Source organism: Eptesicus fuscus, chromosome 10 (genome assembly GCF_027574615.1).
Source record: "Eptesicus fuscus isolate TK198812 chromosome 10, DD_ASM_mEF_20220401, whole genome shotgun sequence".
In the NCBI taxonomy this organism is placed as follows: Eukaryota; Metazoa; Chordata; class Mammalia; order Chiroptera; family Vespertilionidae; genus Eptesicus; species Eptesicus fuscus.
Window position 1 is genome coordinate 41530574 of NC_072482.1, and position 24610 is coordinate 41555183.

The 24610-nt window shown below is 40.1% G+C and overlaps 1 protein-coding gene across 6 annotated transcripts in view; it reads right to left on the reverse strand.

Moving 5' to 3' along the window:
• UBE3D (ubiquitin protein ligase E3D) overlaps positions 1-24610 on the reverse strand; it is a 145120-nt gene that overhangs the window by 57881 nt on the left and 62629 nt on the right. For 4 of the 6 annotated variants that reach the window (XM_054722386.1, XM_054722384.1, XM_028160850.2 and 1 more), the window contains one exon: positions 3670-3808. The exons of 1 other annotated variant lie outside the window; for it this stretch is intronic. In XM_054722386.1, coding sequence (XP_054578361.1) covers positions 3670-3808 — 139 coding nt within the window. Of the gene's footprint in view, positions 1-2647; positions 2868-3669; positions 3809-24610 lie in introns of all 6 variants that reach the window. One more of the 6 variants, XR_008557278.1, reaches the window with a different exon arrangement.

The following is a 24610-nucleotide window of genomic DNA, read 5'->3' on the forward strand; positions in this document are numbered from 1 at the left end:
CCATCTTCTGGACATCTCTAGAATGTCAAGCGGCCATGCCGATTTGCGCTCTATTTGTGTATCCTCCCACCATAGCCAGTCAGCCCATATGCTTTCTCTGTCCAAGCACTGTTCTAAGTTCTGCTGACACAATATTGAACAAGAGCAGACATTCTCCTTCTTTTCAGTTTACACACATTTCAGAAGAGGAAAAAGAACAAATAAATGAACAAGGTAAGGTTATAGAATATGCTGATGGGGAGAGAGGGATTCGATGAGGAGTGTCAGGCTAGGCCTCTTAGGGGAGGGGGCACCTGAGCTGAGACTGAAAGAAGGAAGGTCCAGATCTGAAATCTGGTCCAGAACACTTCCTGGTGGCAAAGAAAACCTCCAGTACACAGACTCTACGGCCAGAACCAGCTTGTGCCGGGAGCAGGAAATAAGGCCAGTGTGGCTGGAACAGAGGGAGAGGGAGCGAGCAGGACATGAGGCCAAAGGGCGAGGCAGGGACACCTGCTGCGGGCTTTGTTGGCCAGGTTCAGATGTTTGGATTTTATTCTCATTGCAATAAAAAGTCATGGAAGAGTTTTAACAGACTGTGACACGCTAAGTCCATCCTTCCTGGGGGCAACAACAACTCTAGTATGTGCCTAGCAATACATCAGTGATTCTCCACCAAATCCTACAGACTCTCCGCTCATACTCACACCAGGCATGTTCAGGTATGCAACCCAGTGCAAGTCCAAACTATGACAAATCCACTCAAAGGTATCCCTGTTGGCTTGAGAGAAATGTTATGCTGTAATTTAAGAAGTTACAATTTCATATATGTTAATAGCTCTAATTAATAAGATAAACCTCTCCTTTTGGGATTTGGCAGTGATAAGGCTCAAGTGGGAGTGCCACTTGAATCCTCAGAAATGGAAAATCACATTTTTACAAAAAAAGCAAAAGAAAAAAGCACCATTGCTCACAGTAACTGACTCGGCCTGGAATACAAGAGAACGGGAAATGTAAAGATGGTATCTTTGACAAATGTCATTCTATTATTCTACAGCTCTTGCCAGTACAGCACTCTAAAGAAGTGCATTAAAGTAGCTCCCAATTGAAAAAGTAAATCCCAAGCACAGGCAGAAGGAGCAGCCCCGGTCCTTGCTCTGATAGTACATGATTAAGGGGGTGTGACAAAGATGAAGAAGCAGGGCCTCTCTTTCTAATCCTGACAGACATCCTCCCCTTTTCACTAATCCTCTATTTTGGAGTGAAGGCCCGCATAGGGAAGTCGATTCCTGGTATAGCCATAATATGAAGGCGTCTTTCCAGGGCCAGAAGCAGGGGAAAATCTCCTTAGCAGACATTGTCCAGGAATTTGTGACAAGTTTCTCTGTACCTTTGAAATCGGGCAAGTGTTTGTGCTCCTGACAATAATATCCAGCAAACGGACTGAGACCAGAGGAAGTACAATCACTAATGGAGAGGGTCATTCAGTAATTAACATGCTGACAGCTCTACAAGCTCCCGTGATTAGAGGTGAGAGGAGACACTAATGCCACCAAGAGCAGGGCAGGCTTTCCTGCCCCTGCGTTGACATGAGCCCGAGCTGAGATCCTCAAAGGCAGCAAGGTCGCCTGCCTCGTCTCAGGGAGAAGAAATACAGACGGAGCCTCCTCTCAAATCCCCCACACCCGGTTTAGATTCCTCTTTCACCTTTCATCTCTAAGACTTGCATTGAGGCTACTTTGTAATATAATTATTCTCAATTTATATCACACACAGATGATGGTTCCATCTTCCCCAATATTCTGTGTAAAGTCCTTGAAGTCAGAGTCATCTCTCTGGCTCCCCACTCACCCATCATATAAAAATTTCACACCGTACATGAGGGAACGAATAAAAAATAATTGTCTTCCAGCCTCACTCCCCAAAGGTAACCATTGTTAAGTTTCTTAACCTCCCTTCAAAAAAGTTTGTGGGCATATATAAACTTTTGTGTTAGCCAGTGTTCAATCCCAAGAGCAAAATTTAGAAGAAAGAAAGATTGATAGAATTTTAAACCATTTCTGGTTCAGGGCAGCATACAAATAAATAATTATAAATTACTACAGAATAAGGGATGATGTGGATATTCCAAGATAGACACAACTGGCCTCCATCTACCACTGACACACCCTCCACCTCCCAAGACTTGGGCGAGTACTGTATTCAGGTGGTAGATGCAGTTACCTGGGCATTTGCCAGGGGACTCCAGCTCTGTCTCTAACATGCTGTGTGGTCCCTGGCCAGCTCAATCCATCTCTCTGGGTCTCAGTTTCCTCTCCTACAACATAAGGTGTTTTCTAAGGTCCCTTGAGTCCAGTATTAAAGTTGATAATTGAGTAATAAATGATAAATACAAACAGGTACACCATGGCCAAAGTCTGAAATTTGTATCAGGAAGAAAATCACAGAGATAATCAATATAATAAATTACCAGGAGAATATGGATGCAAATTAGATTGCAGCAATTATGTTTTTTTAATCAATTTTTTGAGCTATAATTCATAGAAGAATTCATGTCTTGTTTTAACACAGAGGTGCACCAAGCAATATACACTGATCCTGAAGTTATCTTAGGATACACCCACAACCCTTCGGAAGCAGAACTGACACACATTGACTCATTTCTCACCGTGGCATGTGGCCTTCTCACCAGGCTCAGAAGGTTTGTGAATATTTTTCCATTGTCAGGACTCATTGATACGTTCAATTACACTCAGTAGCTATTGGGTCACAACTTCAGTGACAAATGTCTTCATTCTCATTTGCCACCTCAGTGACAATTAGCTGCTTACCAGGGAGGGAGTCTTCTTGCTGGTTGGTCCATATTTGCTGTCCTGCTTGTCCTTTACCTTGAGCAGAGACAGATACCCAGGAGAGTGGGAAAGTGATGATGGTGGGACCAGGGAGAGAGGGAACAGGTGCTGAGAGTGAGTAGGACACTTTCACTGTTAAGCATCCACTTGGCAGTTTGACTGCAACCTGCAGATCCTTGCTCTAGGGCAGTGGTTCTCAACCTTTCTAATGCCGCAACCCTTTAATACAGTTCCTCATGTTGTGGTGACCCCCAACCATAAAGTTATTTTCGTTGCTACTTCATAACTGTAATTTTGCTACTGTTAGGAATCGTAATGTAAATATCTGTGTTTTCTGATGGTCTTAGGCTCTATAGCAGCAGTTCTCAACCTGTGGGTCACGACTGGGTCCGACCCACAGGTTGAGAACAGCTAGCAGGGTCGCCTAAGACCATCGGTCACCACAACATGAGGAACTGTATTAAAGGGTCGCGGCATTAGAAAGGTTGAGAACCACTGTTCTAGGGCAAATCTGGGAAAAAGGACGTGGCATTCACAAGTGTCTCTGTCAAATGTTCTTGCCTTTTCTCTCAGAGGCAGGAAAGATTAAGGGAACAAACCCTGGAGTTAGAGAGAGATGGATTCCATCACTACTGCACAACTGCCTAGAGAATTCTGAGCCTCCATTTTTTCATTTGTTTAAAAAGAGACAGACAAGGCAGTACATGCATTATGCTTATTATTAGTACGATGTGAAAATCTGGGTTTCTGTGGACTACCTCCTGTGAAAGACAGGCTCCTTAGAAAGCAATTACAAGTAAAACTGCGAAATCACACCCTGGTAGGAACAATTCCTTACCTGAAAGGAATTCATACAGCGCAGGGACGGAGGCAGCGTGGCGTTATTCCTTGATAATAACAACAGCAGCTCCAAGCAGGTTGCAGAGGGCAGGGTCAGAGAGTGGACGCTGATGTCACTTTCCCAGGAGCTGACAAGCCTGAAAGACATTGGTATGTGCAATGTCATAATCGCATCTGGTCATAATTATTTCAAAAATCTAATGGAGAAGAAGAAAATTTCCAATTGTAGGAGGAAAAACAATGTACAAAAAATAGAAATAAAATAGTTATGCTATAAATTCTCAAATTAAATATCCAAGACATTTTACAGGATTTGGGGTATAAAACAGATGGTTTAGGCCAGTGGTCGCCAAACTGCGGCTCGCGAGCCACATACGGCTCTTTGGCCCCTTGAGTTTTTAGCAAAGGCCAGCTTAGGAGTACCCTAATTTGCACTCGCTTGCTTTTTTCTTGATTCCTTTATTCTAATGCTAACCGTGTCGAGTCACACTTGACATCCGAGTGCAAAAGGTTAATAATAATGTACCTATCTATATAATTTAAGTTTAAAAAATTTGGCTCTCAAAAGAAATTTCAATCGTTGTACTGTTGATATTTGGCTCTGTTGACTAATGAGTTTGCCGACCACTGGCTTAGGCCTTTTTTTCAGGTCATTTTATACTCAAAGAGCCAAGAAATGCAGTCTTACTTGTGAGGGACCAATCTGGGGTTGGGGAGAACAATAACTAACTCACCGAATGCTTCCTATGTTCTATGCTCTGAGCTACATATGCATCTTGGTCAACCCTCAGATAACGTGTGAAATGGACCTATTGTTATCCCCATTCCACACATGTGGCAATTGTTTCTGAGCTGGATATGCCCTTTGGATCATCCAGTTCAGTGATTTTCAGACTTTTAAGAAGTGATCGAATCCTTGTAACAGCCCTCATTCATAACCCAAAGCAAAGCAAAGCTGGTGTTAGAAGGGTAGGGATGGCAGGAGGCCCTCCTCATCTTCCAGAATGGCCTGTGAAGCAGCTCTATTTGAAAATCCTTTCATTTGAGAGACGCAGACTGAGGGCTAGAAAAGCACAGACTTGTCTGAGATGAGGTGGATGGTTAGGAAATTATACGGATCTGATCCTAGTTTCCTGACTTCCTATCTGGTGCTTAAAGAAAAGGGGAGAATCAGGAAATCGTTATGAGAAAGTGTAGTAAGAGTAGCATGAGTCTTATGCTATCACTCTTCTATTTACAGTACTTGAGTATTTCCTGCCTTTGCCCCCACCAAACTGTTTCTTACCATTGTCCTGATTTTTAAAGAGAAGTGTGTGTGTGTGTGTGTATGTTTACCTTTCTATAAACTTCTCTCTTAACAGTGACTTTTAATCAAGTCAGTGGTGAATTCTGAAACTTCAGGGAGCAGCAGTGGTTGAGAACATAACAGAGTTGCACACTTTGCATGACAGGTCATAGCAGATCACTCAGCTGTGTGCATTAGGTTACTCATCTCGCTGCTACATTTCTGATGTGGGGTGCGGAGTCAACTCCTCTCTGAAGCAATCGCCTTCTAATGCGACTGGAAGAGGACACTGTCTGCTTTCCTAAAAATTGGTCTGTTTCAGCCAGCGTATATTTTTTTGTGTCTTTTCAGTGTTTTAAAAATTATTTTATACTGACTGGCTCTGTTATTCTTTTGGCTTTTAGTAATTGTGTAACATTCTTGACATTTTTCCGGAATGGAAATAAAAAATCTTGCCACCTTTGGTAAAAGTCACATGTAGTACCAGAGCAGTGGCTCCGAGCTCATTCTCCTGGCACCTTCCTATGCCCTCCACAAACTAGTTACTTTCCATTCTCTGGCCTGCACTAGGCTACACACCTGCATTTGGTCACAGTTTTCTGAGCCTGGAAGGCCTGTTTCCCTTATAAGAATTAACTACTTGCTAAACACCATACTTTTATCCATTACAACACTTACCACCACCCTACTTGTGTTCCTGTCTGGGCTGTGTCTACATCTCTGACTCATCTGAGATCAGACATGAGCAACTGTAACCTGTGGATTACTCTACCTTGGCAGTCTAATGTGGAAATAAAAATTAGATTAGTGTTGGTTTTCCTCAAACACACCCAGGCTTTAACCTGTTATTGGCTAAAAGGAATAGCCAATTTTTCACTTACTCTTGTATGTCCAATAAGCAATTTAAGTTTTCAGAATTCATATATTTTACCCCAGCACCTACTACAGGGCTCATTAAAGCTATTTTCATTCTTATTTTCTAAAAAGTGCCCTGAAAAGGTTTTTGCTTTTTTTTGAATTGGAACTCTTGCAGCCAAGGTCACCTGACACTGCCCTGGATTGTGAATGTCCCTTGGGAACTCACAGGTGAACCCTCAAAACCTAACCCGGGCCAGTCATGCTGCATCTTCAGTAGGGGTGTTCGGGGAACACTGCAGCCTGCACAGGGCTGGCTGGAGCTCACAAGTAAGGATCCTACCAGAGCACAGATCATCTTTGAGACAGTAGCACTTTTTCATCATATTTTTACTCCTCTTTTGGCAGTATCTTCACTAATAAAAGAGTAACATGCAAATTGACCATACCTTCCCTACACCCACCAGCCAATCAGGAGTGAGTATGCAAATTAACCCAACAAAGATGGTGGGTTAATTTGCATATGCAGGCTCGGTGCTGCTCTGGGTAGCGTGGGAAGGCGGAAAGGCGGCTCTGGGCCATAGCAAAAAGGCAAAGGTGGCTCCGGCTGGAGCAAAGACAGTGCCAGCAGCCAGGGGAAGGAAGGCCCATTCTTGCACAAATCTTCATGCATCGGGCCTCTAGTTATATTTATAAGAAAAAAGGGAAATAGTGAATTATACAAATAGATATTTTTATAACAGACTTATTTTTATGGCTGAAACATGTTCTCCAGAATGTATGTTTAAATTTTATAAGTCTTGGGTTTCTTCTGACTATTGTTTACCCTCTGGCTAACATGTTCAGATAATGGGCCAGGCACTTTACTTATAGCCATTGTCTCTAAACCCACAGTAGCCCTGAATGGCAGGCAGTATTCATCCTACTTTAAAGATGAGGAAATCAAAGGTCAGAGAGGCTAAGCGATTGTCCAAAATCACACAATTAGTAGGTGATGGAACTAGTATTCACTTAACTCAGCCCCAGTCTAAAGCTGTGCTCTGTCCACTGTACCACACTGATCACTGAGGACTCTCTACACATCCTCATCCTCTCCAAGCAAAGCATAGGTAACAGAATCTGCCATTTCCTCGGTATGTTAACTCTTCAGCTTAAAAAGTATTTTTAATACTTAAGAGTTTTTTCGATTCTCTGTAAGAAGTAGTTTTATCCTTCTTAAGCAGCTACTTTATGATATTGTATATATTCTAAAAATTGAATTAGAAAAGTAGTAAAGATGGACATAGGAAAATACCCACCTGTCATGGTAAGCAAAATAGTTATATGATGAGAAAAACAGGTTAGAAGGCAATACAATAAACAGTAATAGTTATTTCTATTAGAGGGAGATAATCTGATTTTTATATTTTCTTCCTTATGCTTTCTTATTTTCCAAGTATTATTTTTACAATCAGGAACAAGTTCATGTTATGATGTAGATGTGATTTTTGGCAGGGAGAGAGGAATGTTTACATGCTGCTTAAAGGTGTCAATGGGCTGCTAAATGGCTATGGTGTGATCCATCAAAAAGGACACTCAAATAGAAATTAAAACACATCAGCACTGCCTTGCCACTCACCATCAAGTAATCTTTGACAAGCATTCTTGGACAGGCCTATCTGCTTCATAAGATCCTGAAGTTCATATACAACCTACCCAATGTATCAAAACCACCAAAATTTATACAAAAGGACATTCACCACACTACTAACAAACCATAGTTACAGAGAAAAGACAAATTACTTAAACATGTTAATTATTCATGTTGCTATGTAATCACAAACTTTAGCCTGGCATGTAAATTCAACATTGGCATTTTAAATTGAAGCCTTAAAGTATTCTGCAATTTAATAATTTTCATCCCTATTGAAGCTCAAAAAGCTGAAGAATGTTGTCCTGATCACATACTTAGTGAGGGATGGAAAAGAAAACTCAAACATGATCTCCATCTAAGTCTCATTCTGTTTTTATCATACTACACACAAGGCAAAAGTGTACTAGTTATTTTTGAACTAGTTTTATCCAATAAAATTCAAAGAATAAGGGCAAACAATGGGGTAAATTGGAAATATCTTAGAATACCCCATTTTTTTAATCATTTGAATCTGATTGTTTTTGAAATTAGACAACCCAGCTCGACTCAATGTAGCTGAAATTCCCAATATTCATCCTTTTTCCCACAGAATATTTTTCAGAGCCCTAGGACTTATTTTTTAATGTTAAAATTTATAAATTTATAATTTTAATCATATAAAATATTATTTTAATCACATGAAACATCCATATATGTGGACATGAAAAATAAAAACAGCTGCTTTGGAAAGGTAGAGCTATGGGAAACCTGTTCCCAAAATTTCAGCTAATGTTTTCATATTTAAAAAAATTTACTGGTAGTTAGAAAGAAATAAAGAAAAGAAAGCAAAAAGGAAAGAGGGAGAAATGGTCTGTTGTACTTAAAAGTCGGTTTATCTTAAAACAGTTGCAAACTCATTATGTGGCACTTAGGGCACGTACTGATTAAGCCAGAGGTGATATTTGAGACCATCCATCCATGTCTCAAATCAGTAAAAATTTCATTTATACTAATAAAAGCCTAGGTGGTCCTCGCGCCCTCACGCAATACCCTCACATCATCACCAGATGGCCGCCACAAGATGGCCACCACAAGATGGCCAGCTGGGGAGGGCAGTTGGGGGTGAGATCAGGCCAGCAGGGGAGGGCAGTTGGGGGCCATTGGGCCAGCAAGGGAAGGCATTTGGGGGCGATCGGGCCATCAGGGGAGCAGTTAGGCATCAATCAGGCCGGCAGGGGAGCAGTTAGGGGGCGATCAGGCTGGCAGGCAGAAGCAGTTAGGGGCAATCATGCAGGCAGGCAGGCAAGTGGTTAGGAGCCAGTAGTCCTGGATTGTGAGAGGGATGTCCGACTGCCGGTTTAGGCCCGATCTGGGAATCATGCCTAAACCGGCAGTCGGACATCCCCCAAGGGGTCCCAGATTGGAGAGGGTGCAGGCTAGGCTGAAGCTCACCTCCCCCCCCCCCAGTGCACAAATTTTGTGCACCAGGCCTCTAGTTAATGATAAAAACAGAGGATTATAACAATCCAGCATTTGGATTATTTCTGGTATTTCCTGCAAAGATATCGCAGACTATTAGACCTAAGTCAGTAATCTTCCACTATAAGATCAATATGAGAAGTATTTCAAAAGAAACAACAAACATCAATTGAAACCTATTTCTGTGACTTTAAAGTACTGAGAGAGGAAAAGCTTTCCTGGGAGACCAGGGCTGTCAGCCAGGTGACCTTAGTCCAAGAGACCAAAATGCAAGTGGAGGACACACCATCCTTCTTCCCAAACTTCTGCCTTGACAAAATCCCCCAGAGAAGCAACTACGACCTATTTATTTTGAAAGAGGCAACAAGAAGGGGAAAAAATTCAGTTCTATCACTTCTAACAAAAGTGGTGAAATAATAAATCAACCACCAATCAATAGCAAGAAAGGACTTGAGAAAATAGAAAAGTGATAGTCTTCTAGGAAACACAGAGGTTGTTTAATGTACCATAATAGGTGAAAATAACAAATAGACATGATATAACAACACCACCAAAAATTAAAATATTTCAAATGAGTCCAAATAATTGTATAGAGAAGAGAAAATAATATTGTAGGGAAGAGCTAGCTGATTTGGACTCTTCAGTCCTAGAAAGACCTAAGAAAGCAAATAACCTATTAATGATGTTAAAATATAACACGGTTCATACCTGTGGATTTTTAAAATTCAATTTCAAAGCTATCACAATGATAAGCCCATCAATTTATGATCTCCTCTTCCCAAAAGCAGCCTGAGGTGACTTCTGAAAATGGTTTACTATTCACTTGACCCAGAAAACCCCACAAAATCATGCAATCAAGAGGTTCAAATCATTCTGTTCACTTTAAGAACACTTGTGAAACTGCCCAGGCCATGTCACTTTACAGAAGCAATGTGTGCCATTCTGTCCTTACAATAGTGGAGTTGGGAGGTATGCCCAGGCCAAACAGTGGGGCTGGACACAGAGTTGGTGGCCCAAAAAGACTACTGAATTTTTGCTGCATATGTTTGAAAATGCAGAGAGCAATGCTAAAATTAAGGGTTTAGATGTAGATTCTCTGGTCCTTGAGAACATCCAGGTGAACAAAGCACCCAAAATGCTGCACAGAACTTAGAGAGCTTGTGAGCAGGTTACCCGGTACTTAAGCTCTCCCTGCCACACTGAGATGATTCTCACTGAAAAAGAACAGATTATTCCTAAACCAGAAGAGAGGCTGCACAGAAGAAAAATATATCTCAGAAGAAATTAAAAAACAAAACAAAAACTTAATGGCCCAGAAGTAAATTCAGCATAAAAATCTATATATATAAAAGCCTAATATGCAGTGTCCCCTTGGGAGTTCTACCGACTGGGAGTCCTATCGTTTGCTATGATGTGCGCTGACCACCAGGGGGTCGGCACGGAATGAAGGGAGGCCCCGGCTGGCAGCCAGCAGCCGCTAGGGACCCTACCCATGCATAAATTTCATGCACTGGGCCTCTAGTAAATAATAATAAAACAATGTACTATTAAAAAACAAAAACAAAAAACCTTCAAAAATCACAGGCCAAAGGTAGAACATCTATGATAGAACTCCAATCCTATCTAATAATAGAGTAACATGTAAATTACCATCACTCCGCTACGCCCACGATTGGGCGGCGGGAGGCTGGGGGGCGGGACTCGGGGTGGCCTATCCGGCCATCGAGAGGCACAGATCCGCTGCCACTGAGGGGGGCTACCCTGCTGTTGAGAGGCACAGATCCGCGGCCACCGAGGGGGCCTGCCGCGGACACCCAGCTGCGCCTCTCAACGGCAGGGTAGCCAGGTGTCTGCGGCAGCCCCCCTCAGCAGCCGTTGAGAGGTGCAGGAGGCAGGAGTCCCGCCCCCTGCGCCTCTCAACAGCAGGGTAGCCCCCCTCAGCGGCCGCGGACCATCAAAAGTGGGGGAGCTGGGTGCCTGTCTGCTCCGGCACCAGCGGACAGGCACCCAGCTCCACTGCGAAAAGCGAAAGCATGTAGGGGACCCTACACGTGCATGATTCAATCATGCACTGGGCCTCTAGTATATTTATAAAAGGAGAACAAACAACAAAAATTTGTTGTGTTTTTTTTTTTTAAGAAAGCCCATGGATAGACAATAGTTCAGGAAAGGCATGGGGAGGGGAAAAGAGTTTGGTGGAGGGGATCAATGGGGGACAAAAGAGAAAGAGGACATCTGTAATACTTTCAATAATAAAGATAAATTTTTTAAAAAAAGGCTTTCAAGTAATGGTTTTTAAACCATTTGAAGGTCATTGTTCTCTATGACAATATGATTAAAATTATGGACTCCCTCTCTACAGAAGCATTCATTTATACAAAGAAAATTTTGCACATAATTTTGAGTGCTTCTAGACCACCCATCGCTCAAGAGCACTCATGCCCTTATTTTTGACTGGCTTCTTTCACTTAGCATGTTTTCAGGGTAAGAACCATTGCTTTTAGGTTAAATATGATCTCTAATCTATAATTTTTGATAAAATATTAAAACAATTTCATTTTATGCTTATCATATATCATAATATTCGTGTTAGCATATTAATAAGTGTAAACATAGAGGTAAAGTTTTTAAGGAATTTTTAAAGAGAAAGCCTCCTGGCTCAGATTTTTACCACATTCCATGACCAGAGGAAATCAATCAAAAAGGAGGCTGAGAAATGTATTTCTAATCTTTTAATCACTTTCCTGAGCCACTGGACATCAACTTATGAGGGTTGAGATGTAATAAATTAGATTCACTCTAATAATATTCTTATAAGTAAGTCTCACACTGAGCATCACTAGATTCCCTATCCCATCAGAGGGGCCAACTCAGCCAGCACTTTCATTAATCAGCACTACCCCCTCTACCCCAGTTTAAGTCCTCTATCAATGTGGATATAAAAGTGTTTATGATGCATAAAGTACAAAGCAAGGGTTTGAGACTTTTTGTTCTTTATTTCTTAGGCCTGGTTCAATTAATAAGTTTTCTATTTGTTCAGTTCAAATGGATTGTCAGTGACTGTACTGACAGGTACAATGAAACCATGTTTGGTCTACAGAGAAGAGATGATCTATTGGAGCATTACCAGTACTTGGCTTCAGAAGAGGGTTAGGGTTAGGTGGTCTGCACCATATCCAACCCTCCCCTTCCCTTCCTTTACAGAACACTGTCATCTCCAGTATTCTTGGCTTCTCTTACACCTCTTCTTAAGTCCACTTTCAGATGGCCTTCTCTTGGAAATCCATACACCCTTCCTTCATAAGAGGGCAGAAGATAGTGGTATAGCTCAATTCAGATGAATTAGGCCTGGCCAATTTTGGTAACTGAGATATTAGCAATGAACTGCATAACTCCGAGTCACAAGTGGCTCTCTGATCCATTAGAAGACAAATTCTAATTACTAAAAATTCTGTCCCTTCATGAGAAGAAATGAGAATACAAATGCCAAGATCGCTAACCTACTCATGTTCTCTATGATTTTAGGAAATGTCCTCATGTTTAAGACTTCAGTCACATGTCAGTGTAACTCTGGTAGAGTGAAAGCCCACTGGCCACACTCATTTCAGGTAAGGTAAGAGAATCAATTTTGAAATTAACTTATATATATATATATATACATATATATATATATATATATATATATATATATATATATATATTTATATTCTTTTTTATTTTTTATTTTTCAGAGAAAGAGGGGAAGGGGAAGAGGGAGGAAGAGAGAGAGAGAAGAAAAGAGAAACAGCGATTTGTTGTTCCACTATTTCGTGCATTCATTTGTTGATTTTTGTATGTCTTATATGTGCCCTGATTGGGGATCAAACCCACAACCTTGGCATATTGTGATGATGCTCTAACCCAGTGGTCGGCAAACTCATTAGTTAACAGAGCCAAATATCAACAGTACGACGATTGAAATTTCTTTAGAGCCGAAAACCGACTTCTGCGCATGGACCACGAAGTTTCAATCGCACTGTACGTGCGCGCCCGCACATGGTATTTTGTGGAAGAGCCACACTCAAGGGGCCAAAGAGCCGCAGTTTGCCGACCATTGCTCTAACCAAATGAGCTATCTAGAGTTGTATATAGAAATTTCATTTCTACCAACTTAAATTCAATTCCCTTGTAATAATGTTATTAATGTGTACCTTAATAACAGGCCTGACAGTCTCCTAAACTTTATATCTATCATTTACCCAGGAACTGACCCTAAAAAGATCTGAGTATACTAGTAGACACTGGCAAATATGCTCCAAAGTTTTATTCCAAGATTTTATGGATTAAGAGGCACCCCTTAGAAAAGCATCTTGAGTCAAAGAAGGAAATACCTGACTAAATTTTTCCAAGGCAAAACCAAATATTGTTAAATGAAAGCTTTTAGAACCTAATAGGTATTTCATTGAAACCTCCAAAGACCATGACTTTTTAAGATTATTAAATACTAGAGGCCCGATGCACGAAGATTCATGCAAGAATGGGCCTTCCTTCCCCTGGCAGCCAGCACTGCCTTTGTTCTGGCTGGAGCCGCCTTTCCACCTTCCCATGCTGCCCAGAGGCCCAAAGCAGCTGGGGCAAGGTGGACGGCCTCCATCCCACCACGCCCCTGGCTGTTAGGGGCCTGCATATGCAAATTAACCCTCCATCTTTGTTGGGTTAATTTGCATACTCACTCCTGATTGGCAGGTGGGCGTCGCAAAGGTACGGTCAATTTGCATCTCACTCTTTTATTAGTGTAGGTGCAGCTTTTCTTTCCTTCCAACCACACCCTTGAATGAACTATCTTTGCTATCTGGCTTTCACTATTCCACGTTCGTTCATTTTGGAGAGGCTATTGTAAATATTTGGTACCAAGGTATGAAAAAGATACTTAAAATGTGGTAATCATCCCTGTATAGTATATGTGTGTGAACTGGGGCAGGGGCATGTGTTAAACATGGTTTATTCAAGAAATCACTATTCTAGAAAAGTTTTAAAGTTACTTTCAGCAACTAGAGAAAGGCAGCTAAACATCTGAATTTACCAGTATGAGGAGAACTAGAAAAGCTAACTTGTTCTGCTTTTTTAACAGTAATGTATCATACTGTCAATATAAAAATACTGTCATCCTCTGAACCAATTCATACTATAATAAGAAATTTTCTTTTTAAATGTAATGAGTAAAGTTTGCATTTTTTAGCCTAGGAAATAGGAAGAAAACAAAACAATGTTTCTTGATAATCCAAAATATTTAACTTATAACCAAAGTATGCCTTATTCAATTATTGATATAAACATTAAAAACATAAACTTGCTTTAGTTACTAAAATAAACGTGTACATTTTTCAGTGAACGTATCAAAATTGTACTTTTGATACCCAAGTTCATCTTTTATTAACATCCCAAGCATCATCTTCGATTCTGCTTTCTAATTACTTGCAACATTGAGTTTTAAAAACTAGCAAAAATAAGTTAAAACTTCAAAGTATGAAATCCCTAAAAATCAAAAGCTAAATGATGACTATACTAGTAGATCTATTTGACATGAAAAGACAGTCACAATATTTTGACAAATTAAAAAGAAAACATAAAATAAAAAAACAACACACACAGCTAAAATTAATTTATGGGCAGTTAAATATTCTAATCAGATTTTTCTGAATACAGGATGGGGCAAAAGTAGGCTTACAGTTGTGAGTATGAAAAACAGTGTTTATTCTTATATTGTTACTTATTAATTATCACATTATTTTCCACATGAACAACTGTAAACCTATTTTTGCACCATGCTATATATGTACATAAAGAGATATAGTGCCAAAATGTTGATAGCAGCTTTCTTTGAAAACCAAGATTAAAATAATTCAGCTTTATTTTTCCATATTGTTTCAAATGTTTGCATTAATATGACCATTTTGGTGATCATGTAAGTATTTTCATTTTGAAAATATATAAAATGAAACCTATCTCTGAATGTTTAATATATGTATTAACATTACATCAAGCAAAATTCATTTTTATGCAAGAAATCAAATCATCTTAAGTTCTTGAAATCTTTAATTTACCTGAAACTAATCAGTAGTCTTTTCCCTCAAAAAAGGTACTTGAGATGGTAGATTTAGCATTCCAGATTTTTATTACTGTGAGCATCACTCAAGTTGTTCTAGATATTAAAATTGTGTTGCCTACAACTTGACAAACTTGGTGGTTGCTATTAACAGGATTCTTTACTTAGATAACAAGAGATACAAAATAAGTACTATAGATGACTGACTACTTGAGGCAACTTCAGCAGGTATAATACCTATTATTAAGAGATGATAATGAAACTAGGGAGCCCGCTTCTTCATCTTTATTTTATTTTTTTAAGTTCCTAGAGGAAAGCTTGCATCCAAGGAATGTAAGGCAAAATTATTTCAGGTAAGTTGGAACAAGGTAAATGGCCATGTTATCTGCCTTAGCACTTTGCCACAACAAAACCAGGGAATCTGGCTTCTTTGGAAAGTCAGTGCCCAGCATAATATCCAACCTAGGATCCGTTCATATTTTTGGACTGCCCAATAAAACCATAATAGCCAATCTGCCTGGTGCTGTGATCCCATTAGGTCTTGCAGCCTAAGTAGAGCCAGCTTAAGTCTAATCAGACCAAACAGCTGTTCTAACAGTTGGGTTTCTCCAAAATTAAAATATTCTATTCCTGACAGTGCCTAGCAACTCAACTGTTAAAACAGCTGCTCAAGTTGAAGAGTTAAAACTAAGTGTACACACAGTCTTCCTCCCATTTGCAATAGAAGTTCTTAAACTTCAGTTCACTTTGACATTTCCTGACCTGTTTAAATTTTTATGCTGGTACTGCTTCTATCACTGACCTTCAGCCAATATTTCTGCCATCATCATCTCTTTTGGTGTTTGCCCTTTGTCTCCTTCATACTCTAAACCATAATCACCTGCTGGTGGTTCTGTATTTCCCTCCTTAGAATACATCTGTGTGCTTTACACTTTTATTTCTCTCTCTACTTTCTTGGAAGCATTTTTACTTCCTATGAAACACACGTGATAACTCATTATTTTCAATGACTTATGTTAGTACTATTAAGGTTAACTGTTGAAATTAGACTCTTCAAAAAAAGTGCTCTCTGGCTAACAGTTTTCATTTATAAATGTCTTCAAAATTCTGCACTCACCAAGATCTCATTCAGATATGTGTCCTTTTTTTTCTTCTTACTCTGCAGCACAGAAACTTAGTCATCAACAATCACATTACCAAAAACGATTAGATAGTTTTATCTGTCTATCCATCTCTCTACCCAACCTTTTTATCCATGCATTCATCCATTTACCCACCCACCTTCTCCTCTTAAAATTGTTCCCAACTGGAATGGTCACACCCAAGCTAAAAAGACTCTGATGAGCTCTTAAAGTCTGCAAAAGATCTTGACCCTGATTATGCAACAATTGCTTTCTCCCCTCATCATGTCCTCACTCTCTAAAATTGTACTGCATTACAGATAATTTAAAATCCTAGCTCCCAGGGTCTGTCTAAGAATAGATTTATTGCAGCACCCAGACTCATCAAACCAGAACATACCTACAAAGAAGCTGAACACGTTTCAAGATTACAAAATTTTTCCTGCAGCAGCTCCAGCTCTTCCCCGGGGTTATGTACAGAGTGATTCTGGCACATTAATCTTAGAAACAATCTCGCATGCCCCACTTCTCAGTGAAGGAGGGCGGAAATTCAGATAGACTTCAACAAGTGCAGATACCATAAATAAAAAGGTGCTCACTTGTACCAGGCAACACAGTCCTGGGGCAACCCTGACTCCAGTAGGGACAGTGGAGTGCTCTGTGAAGACAGGGCTCCGGGGCTGGGAGATATTTTAATAAGCCACGTCAAACCCTAAATTACCAGCATAGCAGAGCTAAGAGTTTTTAATTAAAGGAGACTTTGAAATACTGGCTGTGCTGTCGCTATCCCATTACCATAATGTCCATGAGGAAGACACTAGCCCCAAAGTCTCCAAACTTTATTTTTGAGTCAGTTTGCAGAACAGTCTTCATCCTTCCAGCTTACAGTATTGTTAGGATCGGTTTTGCTTTACCGGGCTAAACATAGGAAAGTTTTCATTTTTAATAAGAGTTTAGATAAATAACCTTAAATCCCAAAGGGCCTCGTTAAAGCAGCCTCATGAAAGTTTTACACTTGCATATGAGTTTGAAAAAAAGAAAAAAAAAATGTCTACCTAGCAGTTTGAGCTCCGGCTGACTTCTCTAGCCTTGGGGAAGTTATTGTTGAAATTCATATGTCTTGCTATTTCAGATGATTTAAAGCAGTCTATTATGATACATCACCATGAAGTATACCAAATGAAAGACACTGGTCCAACAAAATCTCAATTTTAAATACACAAAATACACACAGCGCACTCATCCGTATGTTTAAATAGCATTAAGGTTCTGATGCATTACTCATCTAACAACATTTTATCCTCAAGCCTATGATGCAAAAACATATTTAGTGTGAGGTGATCTATTTTTCCATTTTATTTTTTAGGAGGTCATTCCAACACATTTTGACTCTACCCTGGAGAATTAAAGTGTATGCAGGAGAGTTCTAACAAAATTGGAAACTAAATCAGCTGGAATAACAAGAACATTAGTGGGCAATGTCAGAATTTTATCACCTCCCTTATTAGACCTTGGAAGATCAAGACTGACTAAGTGCATTTAAAAGGTGAGAGGATGATTGAAAACAGAACAGAACATCTCCTATGTTCTAGAGATGGCTTTTTATTTTATTCTTTTGTTAATCCTTACCTGAGGATATTTTTTTTTTCCATTGATTTTTTTTTTTTTTTTTTAGAGAGATTGGAAGGGAGGGGAAGAGACACATAGAGAGAAACATCAATGTGAGAGAGACACATCCTTGGTGGCTTCCCGTAGGTGCCCCCACTGCAGTCAGGGATCAAGCCTGCAACCAAGGTAAGTGCCCTTGACTGGAATCAAACTCAGGACCCTGCAGTCCATGCATGGGCAGAGACTCTATCCACTGAGCCAGGGCTAGAGATGGGATTTTAAAAATGCTTTGGTGCCTAGGACATCTCCGTGCAATGTGGTAAGTATTTAATAAACATTTACTAAATTATTTTTTAATCAGCTTATAGATCGTTTCCTGCAATTTTTATCCCATCACAAGGCTATCATCGTTAGTGTTTCTCAGACCTTAAAATCTGTGACCAGGAATCTTTACCTAACTTTAAAAATTTGTTAGGTTTCATCATAGAACCCCAGGGTAGAAACTGACCTGAGAGCAAGGAAGCCCCTCTCCAATATTCCTCACATGTGGCTGTATGGTCTTTGCTTGAAAAACTCCCGTAACAGGGAGACTCATCACAAAGAAGTTCTTTAAATGGATTGAAATCTACCCTTCAGAACCTGAGGCATTCAGACAATATATGACAACACCTAACTCCTTCTCCTGACCTTTCTCTAAGCTAAACATTCCCCACCTCCTAAACATTCCATTTCCTTGTGTTATATAGATGAGTCTCCTTAGCATTCTAGTTTTTCAACTTAGGGACCATGTATTAAAATTGCCCTACCATGATGTTCATAATTTGTGCAGAATGAAAATTGGCATTGTATCTTATATGCTATTGTTCACATATTATCAGTTCACTTGGTCTTTAAAATAACACTAGAAGCCCCCTGCATGAAATTCGTGCATGGGGGAGGGGGCGGTGTCCCTCAGCCCAGCCTGCACCCTCTCCTATCTGGGACTCCTTGAGGGATGTCCGACTGCCCTCCCCTGCAGGCCTTGTCCCCCCCAATGGCCCTCCCCTGCAGGCCTGGTCCCCCAAAACTGCTCTCCCCTGCAGGCCTGGTCCCCCCCAACTGCCCTCCCTTGCAGGCCTGGACCCCCCCAACTGCTCTCCCCTGTAGTCCTGGTCCCCCCCAACTACCCTCCCCTGCTGACCTGGTCAACCCCAACTGCCCTCCTCTGTCGGCCTGGTCACCCCTAACTTCCCACAATTGCCCTCCCGTGCTGGCCATCTTGTGGCGGCCATCCTGTGTCCACATGGGGGCAGCCATCTTTGACCACATGGGGACGGCCATCTTGTGTCTTGGTTTGACGGTCAATTTGCATATTACTCTTTTATTAGATAGGCTTGTAAAATGGGGTTTCATGATGTTCATTTTGCAGACAAACTGAAGTTCAAAAGGTTAAATGACATGGTCTCACAGAAGAACCAGGACTACAATCTAGTTCCTTTGACTCCCAAACGTTTTTCATTACCCTTTTGAACCTCGGTCTTACAGCTGTAAAATGGGGGTAATAATATTTACCCTTTCAGCTTTAAGGAATAGCAAATGAGATAATATGTAAAAAACCATGAAAGGCAGGTTTTAATTACTGAGATCATTCATATGTAGATAATCTCTGCTCTTTTAAGTATGTAATTTATAAATGAGAGAAGTCCAAGTCACACGTGATATGTTAATGTTCTTTGCTTTCCAAATGCATAGCACGTGACAAAGGAATGATCCAGGAGTATGATGAGACTAAATCTTATAAAGATGAAGGACAGTCACTCTTTTTTTTTGGAGTTGTAAATTCAATTAAGAAAGTATTTTTCTAGAAAAAATTATTTGCTTTTTGCCTACACTGAACCCTTCGTATTCTGTCAGGTTTGTAGATCACAAACATTATGCTATGAATTAACAGATTTGTGTGGATTGGCACGGAAACCTATTGACACTTATAAGTCTATGAAAAACAGTCTTCTAGTTCTAAGAACTTGCATTAGAAATAAACTTTTAGAACATGTCCACTTATAATCCAAGTATTTTTTCCTTTGATATCTTGATAAGGTTATTAATAGTTTTCTAAGGAATTATAGAGTATTTAAAAATAATTATTCTCATGTTTCCAGGGGAATAAAGTAGCAGTTTATATTCTAGATCTAGTTGAAGAGTGGAGAGTTGGTTTTCAATTGGTACTGCAAACACACCACATATAAATCAGGATTTTATTGGATGATTATTGCTTAGAAGGATGAAGTGATAAACAAACAGGCAGAACCTATAATAAATTGCCTGTTTCTAAATAAAAATCATTTGGCCTAAATTTTAAAATATGGTCAAAAATGGAAAAAATATACAAAAGTAGAAAGAATAGTGTAATGGACACCCACATAACTCCATCATCCAGCTTCAACATGATCAATTCATGGCCAATCTGGATTTTTTAAAGCAAATTTCACAAACACTATCATATCATCTATAATATGTATTTAAATATGTATGCTAAAAGATAGGGACTCATTTTTAAATATTATATACATAATATTATCATACCTTAAAAACTTTAACAATAACTCTTGAATCACATCAAATTATCCTACATCCTAACCTATCTTAAGATTTTTTTCTTAGTTGCTTTAAATTGTGATCTCCATAAGGTCCATGCATCAAAAGTGGTTGATAAGTCATGTTTCTTTTAATCTATAGGTTCTCCTTCTCTCTATTGTTTTTTTGTTTTGTTTTGTTTTTTCTTTTCCCTCTTGCTCAGTTTTTGTTGAAGAATTCAGGTTGTCTTGTAGCTTCCCAGTCTGGATTTTGCCAATTGCAACCTGTCTCCTAAATTTCCTGTAAACTGGTAGATAGAGACTTAACCAGGCTTGATGCTTTGGGGAAGATTACTTCATAGGTAGGGTTATATACTTCTACTAGTGGCCTGGTGCATGAAATTCGTGCACAGGGTGGGGGAGTCCCTCAGCCCAGCCTGCACCCTCTCCAATCTGGGACCCCTCGGGGGATGTCCGACTGCCGGTTTTGGCCCGATCCCATCTTGCAATCCAGGACTGCTGGCTCCTAACCACTCACCTGCCTGCCTGCTTGATCACCCCTAACCACTTTGCCTGCCAGCCTGCTCGCCCCCAACTTCCCCCCCTGCTGGCCTTCTCTCCCCCACCCCCCCCTGGGCCTGCTCGCCCCCAACTGGCCCCCCCTGCCAGCCTGCTCACCCTGAACTGCCCTCCCCCGCTGGCCTCATCACCCCCAACTGCCCTCCCCTCCTGGCTTGATCGCCCCTAACTGCCTCTGCCTCGGCCCCGCCACAATGGCTTTTTCTGAAAGGTCTCCAGGTCTAATTAGCATATTGCCCTTTTATTAGTATAGATCAGGAGGAATATAATCAACTTGCATCTCTCTTCCTCTCTCTTTTTGTGATGTTAGTATCCATAGATGATCATTTCCAAGTTCCATTATTTCATGATAGGTCAAGAAATGGTGATATCTCGATTCTATAATTTCTTTTTCATTTATCAGCTACAATTCTTCTATAGAGAGAAACTTCCCCTCATCATCTATTTAGTTACTTTGAGGTACAATTCAATGAGGAAGGGCAAAATAAATGCTAGATTCTGCACACCCCCATCCCACCCAGCCCCTTATCACCAGTTTTCAAAACAATGAGATGGTCCACTAACATTTATCAAGGTAATGACCAATAAAATTGTGTTTTTAAAATTTTTAGTATCATTATGAACTTGTGGATCTAATATTTGTTGTTTTATCCTTATTATTAGGTTATTATCCTTATTGTGAAATTGACCCATCTTTCGTGAATGGAGCCTATTCCAGTTGTCTCCTGAGTGATTTGACACGACCCTGAAAATACCGTATTTTTCCGTGTATAAGAAGCAAACTATAATAAAAGCGTAATATGCTAATTAGTCTGGATGTCCTTCCAGACGACCTTCCAGATGAAGCCAGGGCTGCGAGGAAGCCCAGGTCCCAGGTGCCTGCCGGCAGCTAGAGGGAAGCCGGTGCCACAGCTGGGGGAAGGAAGGCCTACTCTTGCCTGAATTTCGTGCATCAGGCCTCTAGTTTTTTCATAAAATCATTAGACTGAAAATCGAGGGGCATCTTATACATGGAAGTTAGCTGAGGAGGGAGCTGCATGGGTGTCTAGCTGCCCAGACCTTGTCAAACAGGCTTCCTCCAATCACAAGCCTTATTGTTACTGATGTCAGTTGATGCCGTAATTGGAGGTGGAGCTGGAGTGTGCAGATGCAACAGGGACCTGAGCGTTCTGAGCTTTGAACAGAAATGCACAAATAAGGTAATTGCCTTTCCCTGCTGAGGACATTCACCAGCATTCACATAAGGTCTGTATGAATGCATATCGGATATCAGGCTTGTGGTAGAACACCTGGGCAGTCACAGTCAGCAGAAATCAGAGAAACACTGACTGATCAACTACATGCCATTTCCTTTCTAGACTTTTTCTAAACTAGATATTATTAAAGCTTGAGAAATGTCTTAGTTATTAAAGGATAAACATATAATACCAAAATTTTGAAACCAAAATTACAAAGCAAAACCAGGTGTTGTCAGGAGATTAAATGCAGTAAATAAAATCATACCTCAAGTCCCAGAACTAAGCCCAATACTAAAGTGACTGTCACCGTAGCTGGAAAAATCATCAGTAACTGTTAGTGACAAGAAAGTTTACAACACTCTACAAAATGGAATTAGCAAGAAAATAGACTAGAATCCAGCCCTCAAGCACCTAATTTCAAAATGACATATGCATCATTTATAGATCATTTTGGGTAAAAGAAAAAATGTCAAGTCTTCGAGGCAAATACAGAGAAAGCAAGAGCTCCTTTATAGTAGTAATAAATTACAGCAGGCCTCTTCTACTATGCCCCTTATGGCTGAGGAGCCATTGTCATCAGTAGTACATGGTCCCTGGGGTGTTCACCTCTGATCCGGCATCATTAACCTCTGCCCTCTGCTCTATAAATCTCACTACTCCAGGAGGCTGTCCAGGTAGCAACTTCTTCCTTAGACCAGGAGAGCAATTATTCCTACAGGGCTTAGAGAGTAAATGTTAATGCATTACTTATCTGTAGGACAGTCTCCTACATGACTTGTAGTACATCCACTTATCATTTAGAAAGATGTATTTCAGCTATGCTTTTATGCCAAAAGAATGCCAATCTCATCTCAGTATAAAAAAGTAAGGTTAGAAAACCTCTTAATAAAGGGCCAGACAGTAAATACTTGAGACATGTGGGACATTTGTCACAACTACTCAACTCTGCTGTTGTATGGCAAAAGCATTCATAGATGATAACATGTATACAAATGGGCATGACTGTGTTTCTAATAAAATTTTATTTACAATCAAGCACATTTTGAAAGAAAACTGTCCCATATGGCTATGCAAGTTATTTTCACTTTCTAGGCTCTGATTCAACTCCAGTCTTCATCAGGAAGTATACATTAATTTCTTATACATAAGAGATGTCCTCCACAATGAAATCTTTCTATCTACTTTTGGGCCCCACTGCTCTATTCCCTCTGAATAAAACAGATTTGTAGGCTTACAGAGATTAGGGACTCCTTTTAGAAACCGATGAAAGCTTTAAATACTTGCCAAGAAAAAACACACGTACATATGCACATAATTTTTAATCCAATTTCATGGGTTCAGATACACCCTGCAATTTGCTACAAGTGAGGACAATATGTCCAAGGACTCCAGGTTTGTATCTGTCCTATCTCTTGAGTTCTCTACTGCTGCATAACAAGTACCCCCAAACCTGGCAGCTTAAAGTAACAAACATTTCTGTTTCTTTGGGACAGGAATCTGGAAACAATTTATCTGGATTGGCTCTGGTTCAGAGTTTCTCCTGAGATTGCAGTCAAGATGAGAGTAGGGCCTACAGTCATCTCAATGCCTACAGACATTGAGACTGGGGCCCCACTGTCCTTATTCTGGCAGCTAGATCTCCTCTCCTCCCAGAGCAAGGAGGAATCCACCGTGCCTTTTATGGCCTACTCTCAGAATTCACACCCTGTCACATCCACTTTGCTCTATTTATTAAGTCCAGATCACACCAAGCGAGAGAGGAATTAAACTCTACGTTTTAAAGGAAGGAATAAAGAATTTGTTGACATATTTTAAAATGATTATATACCTTCAAAAACCCAAGAATACCAAGAAGGTGGGATAATATTTATTTAATCTTCCTGGAATACCTAATTGTTCATAGCACCATATTTAATAAAATAAATACCTGCACTGACTCATTAATACACTGAATTAGGCAGGGATCAGGCAGTTTTTCATAATAATCCTGTGAATTTGGTAGCAGACCATTTTTAGAAGGACCTAAATAGAATATTTAGTTATTTAACTTGCACACATGAATTAAACTATCAAATGAAGAATGGATGATGATTCCTGAGCTATGCTCCCATAGCTTACAAGTAAACCCCCCCGCCCCACCCCACCCCCCAAATTTTGGTGAAGGAAGATGTTCTGTAAGACGATAAAAAGAAAAATTGTGTGGATAAGAAATATTTATAATTTTGAAAATAAAAAAATTAAAAAGAATGAAAACACAGCAATCCCTAACCAATTAAGATTACAAACTGGTTGGAAAAAAAAAACCTTACAAACTGGTTAAAAAAAAAAAACTTTCTTCCCCTTAGCATTTCCTGAATCCCCAACTTTTGGAATTTTCCCTCAAGGTTTTCACCAAAGCTCTGATTTTCTATAAACCCACCAAACACACAGCCTCAGGAAGGAGAGCTGCTGGCATAATCAATATGGTCTTAGAGAGAGTTAGAGGTACATGTCATGTCACATTAGCATTAATTAGTGTCATCTGC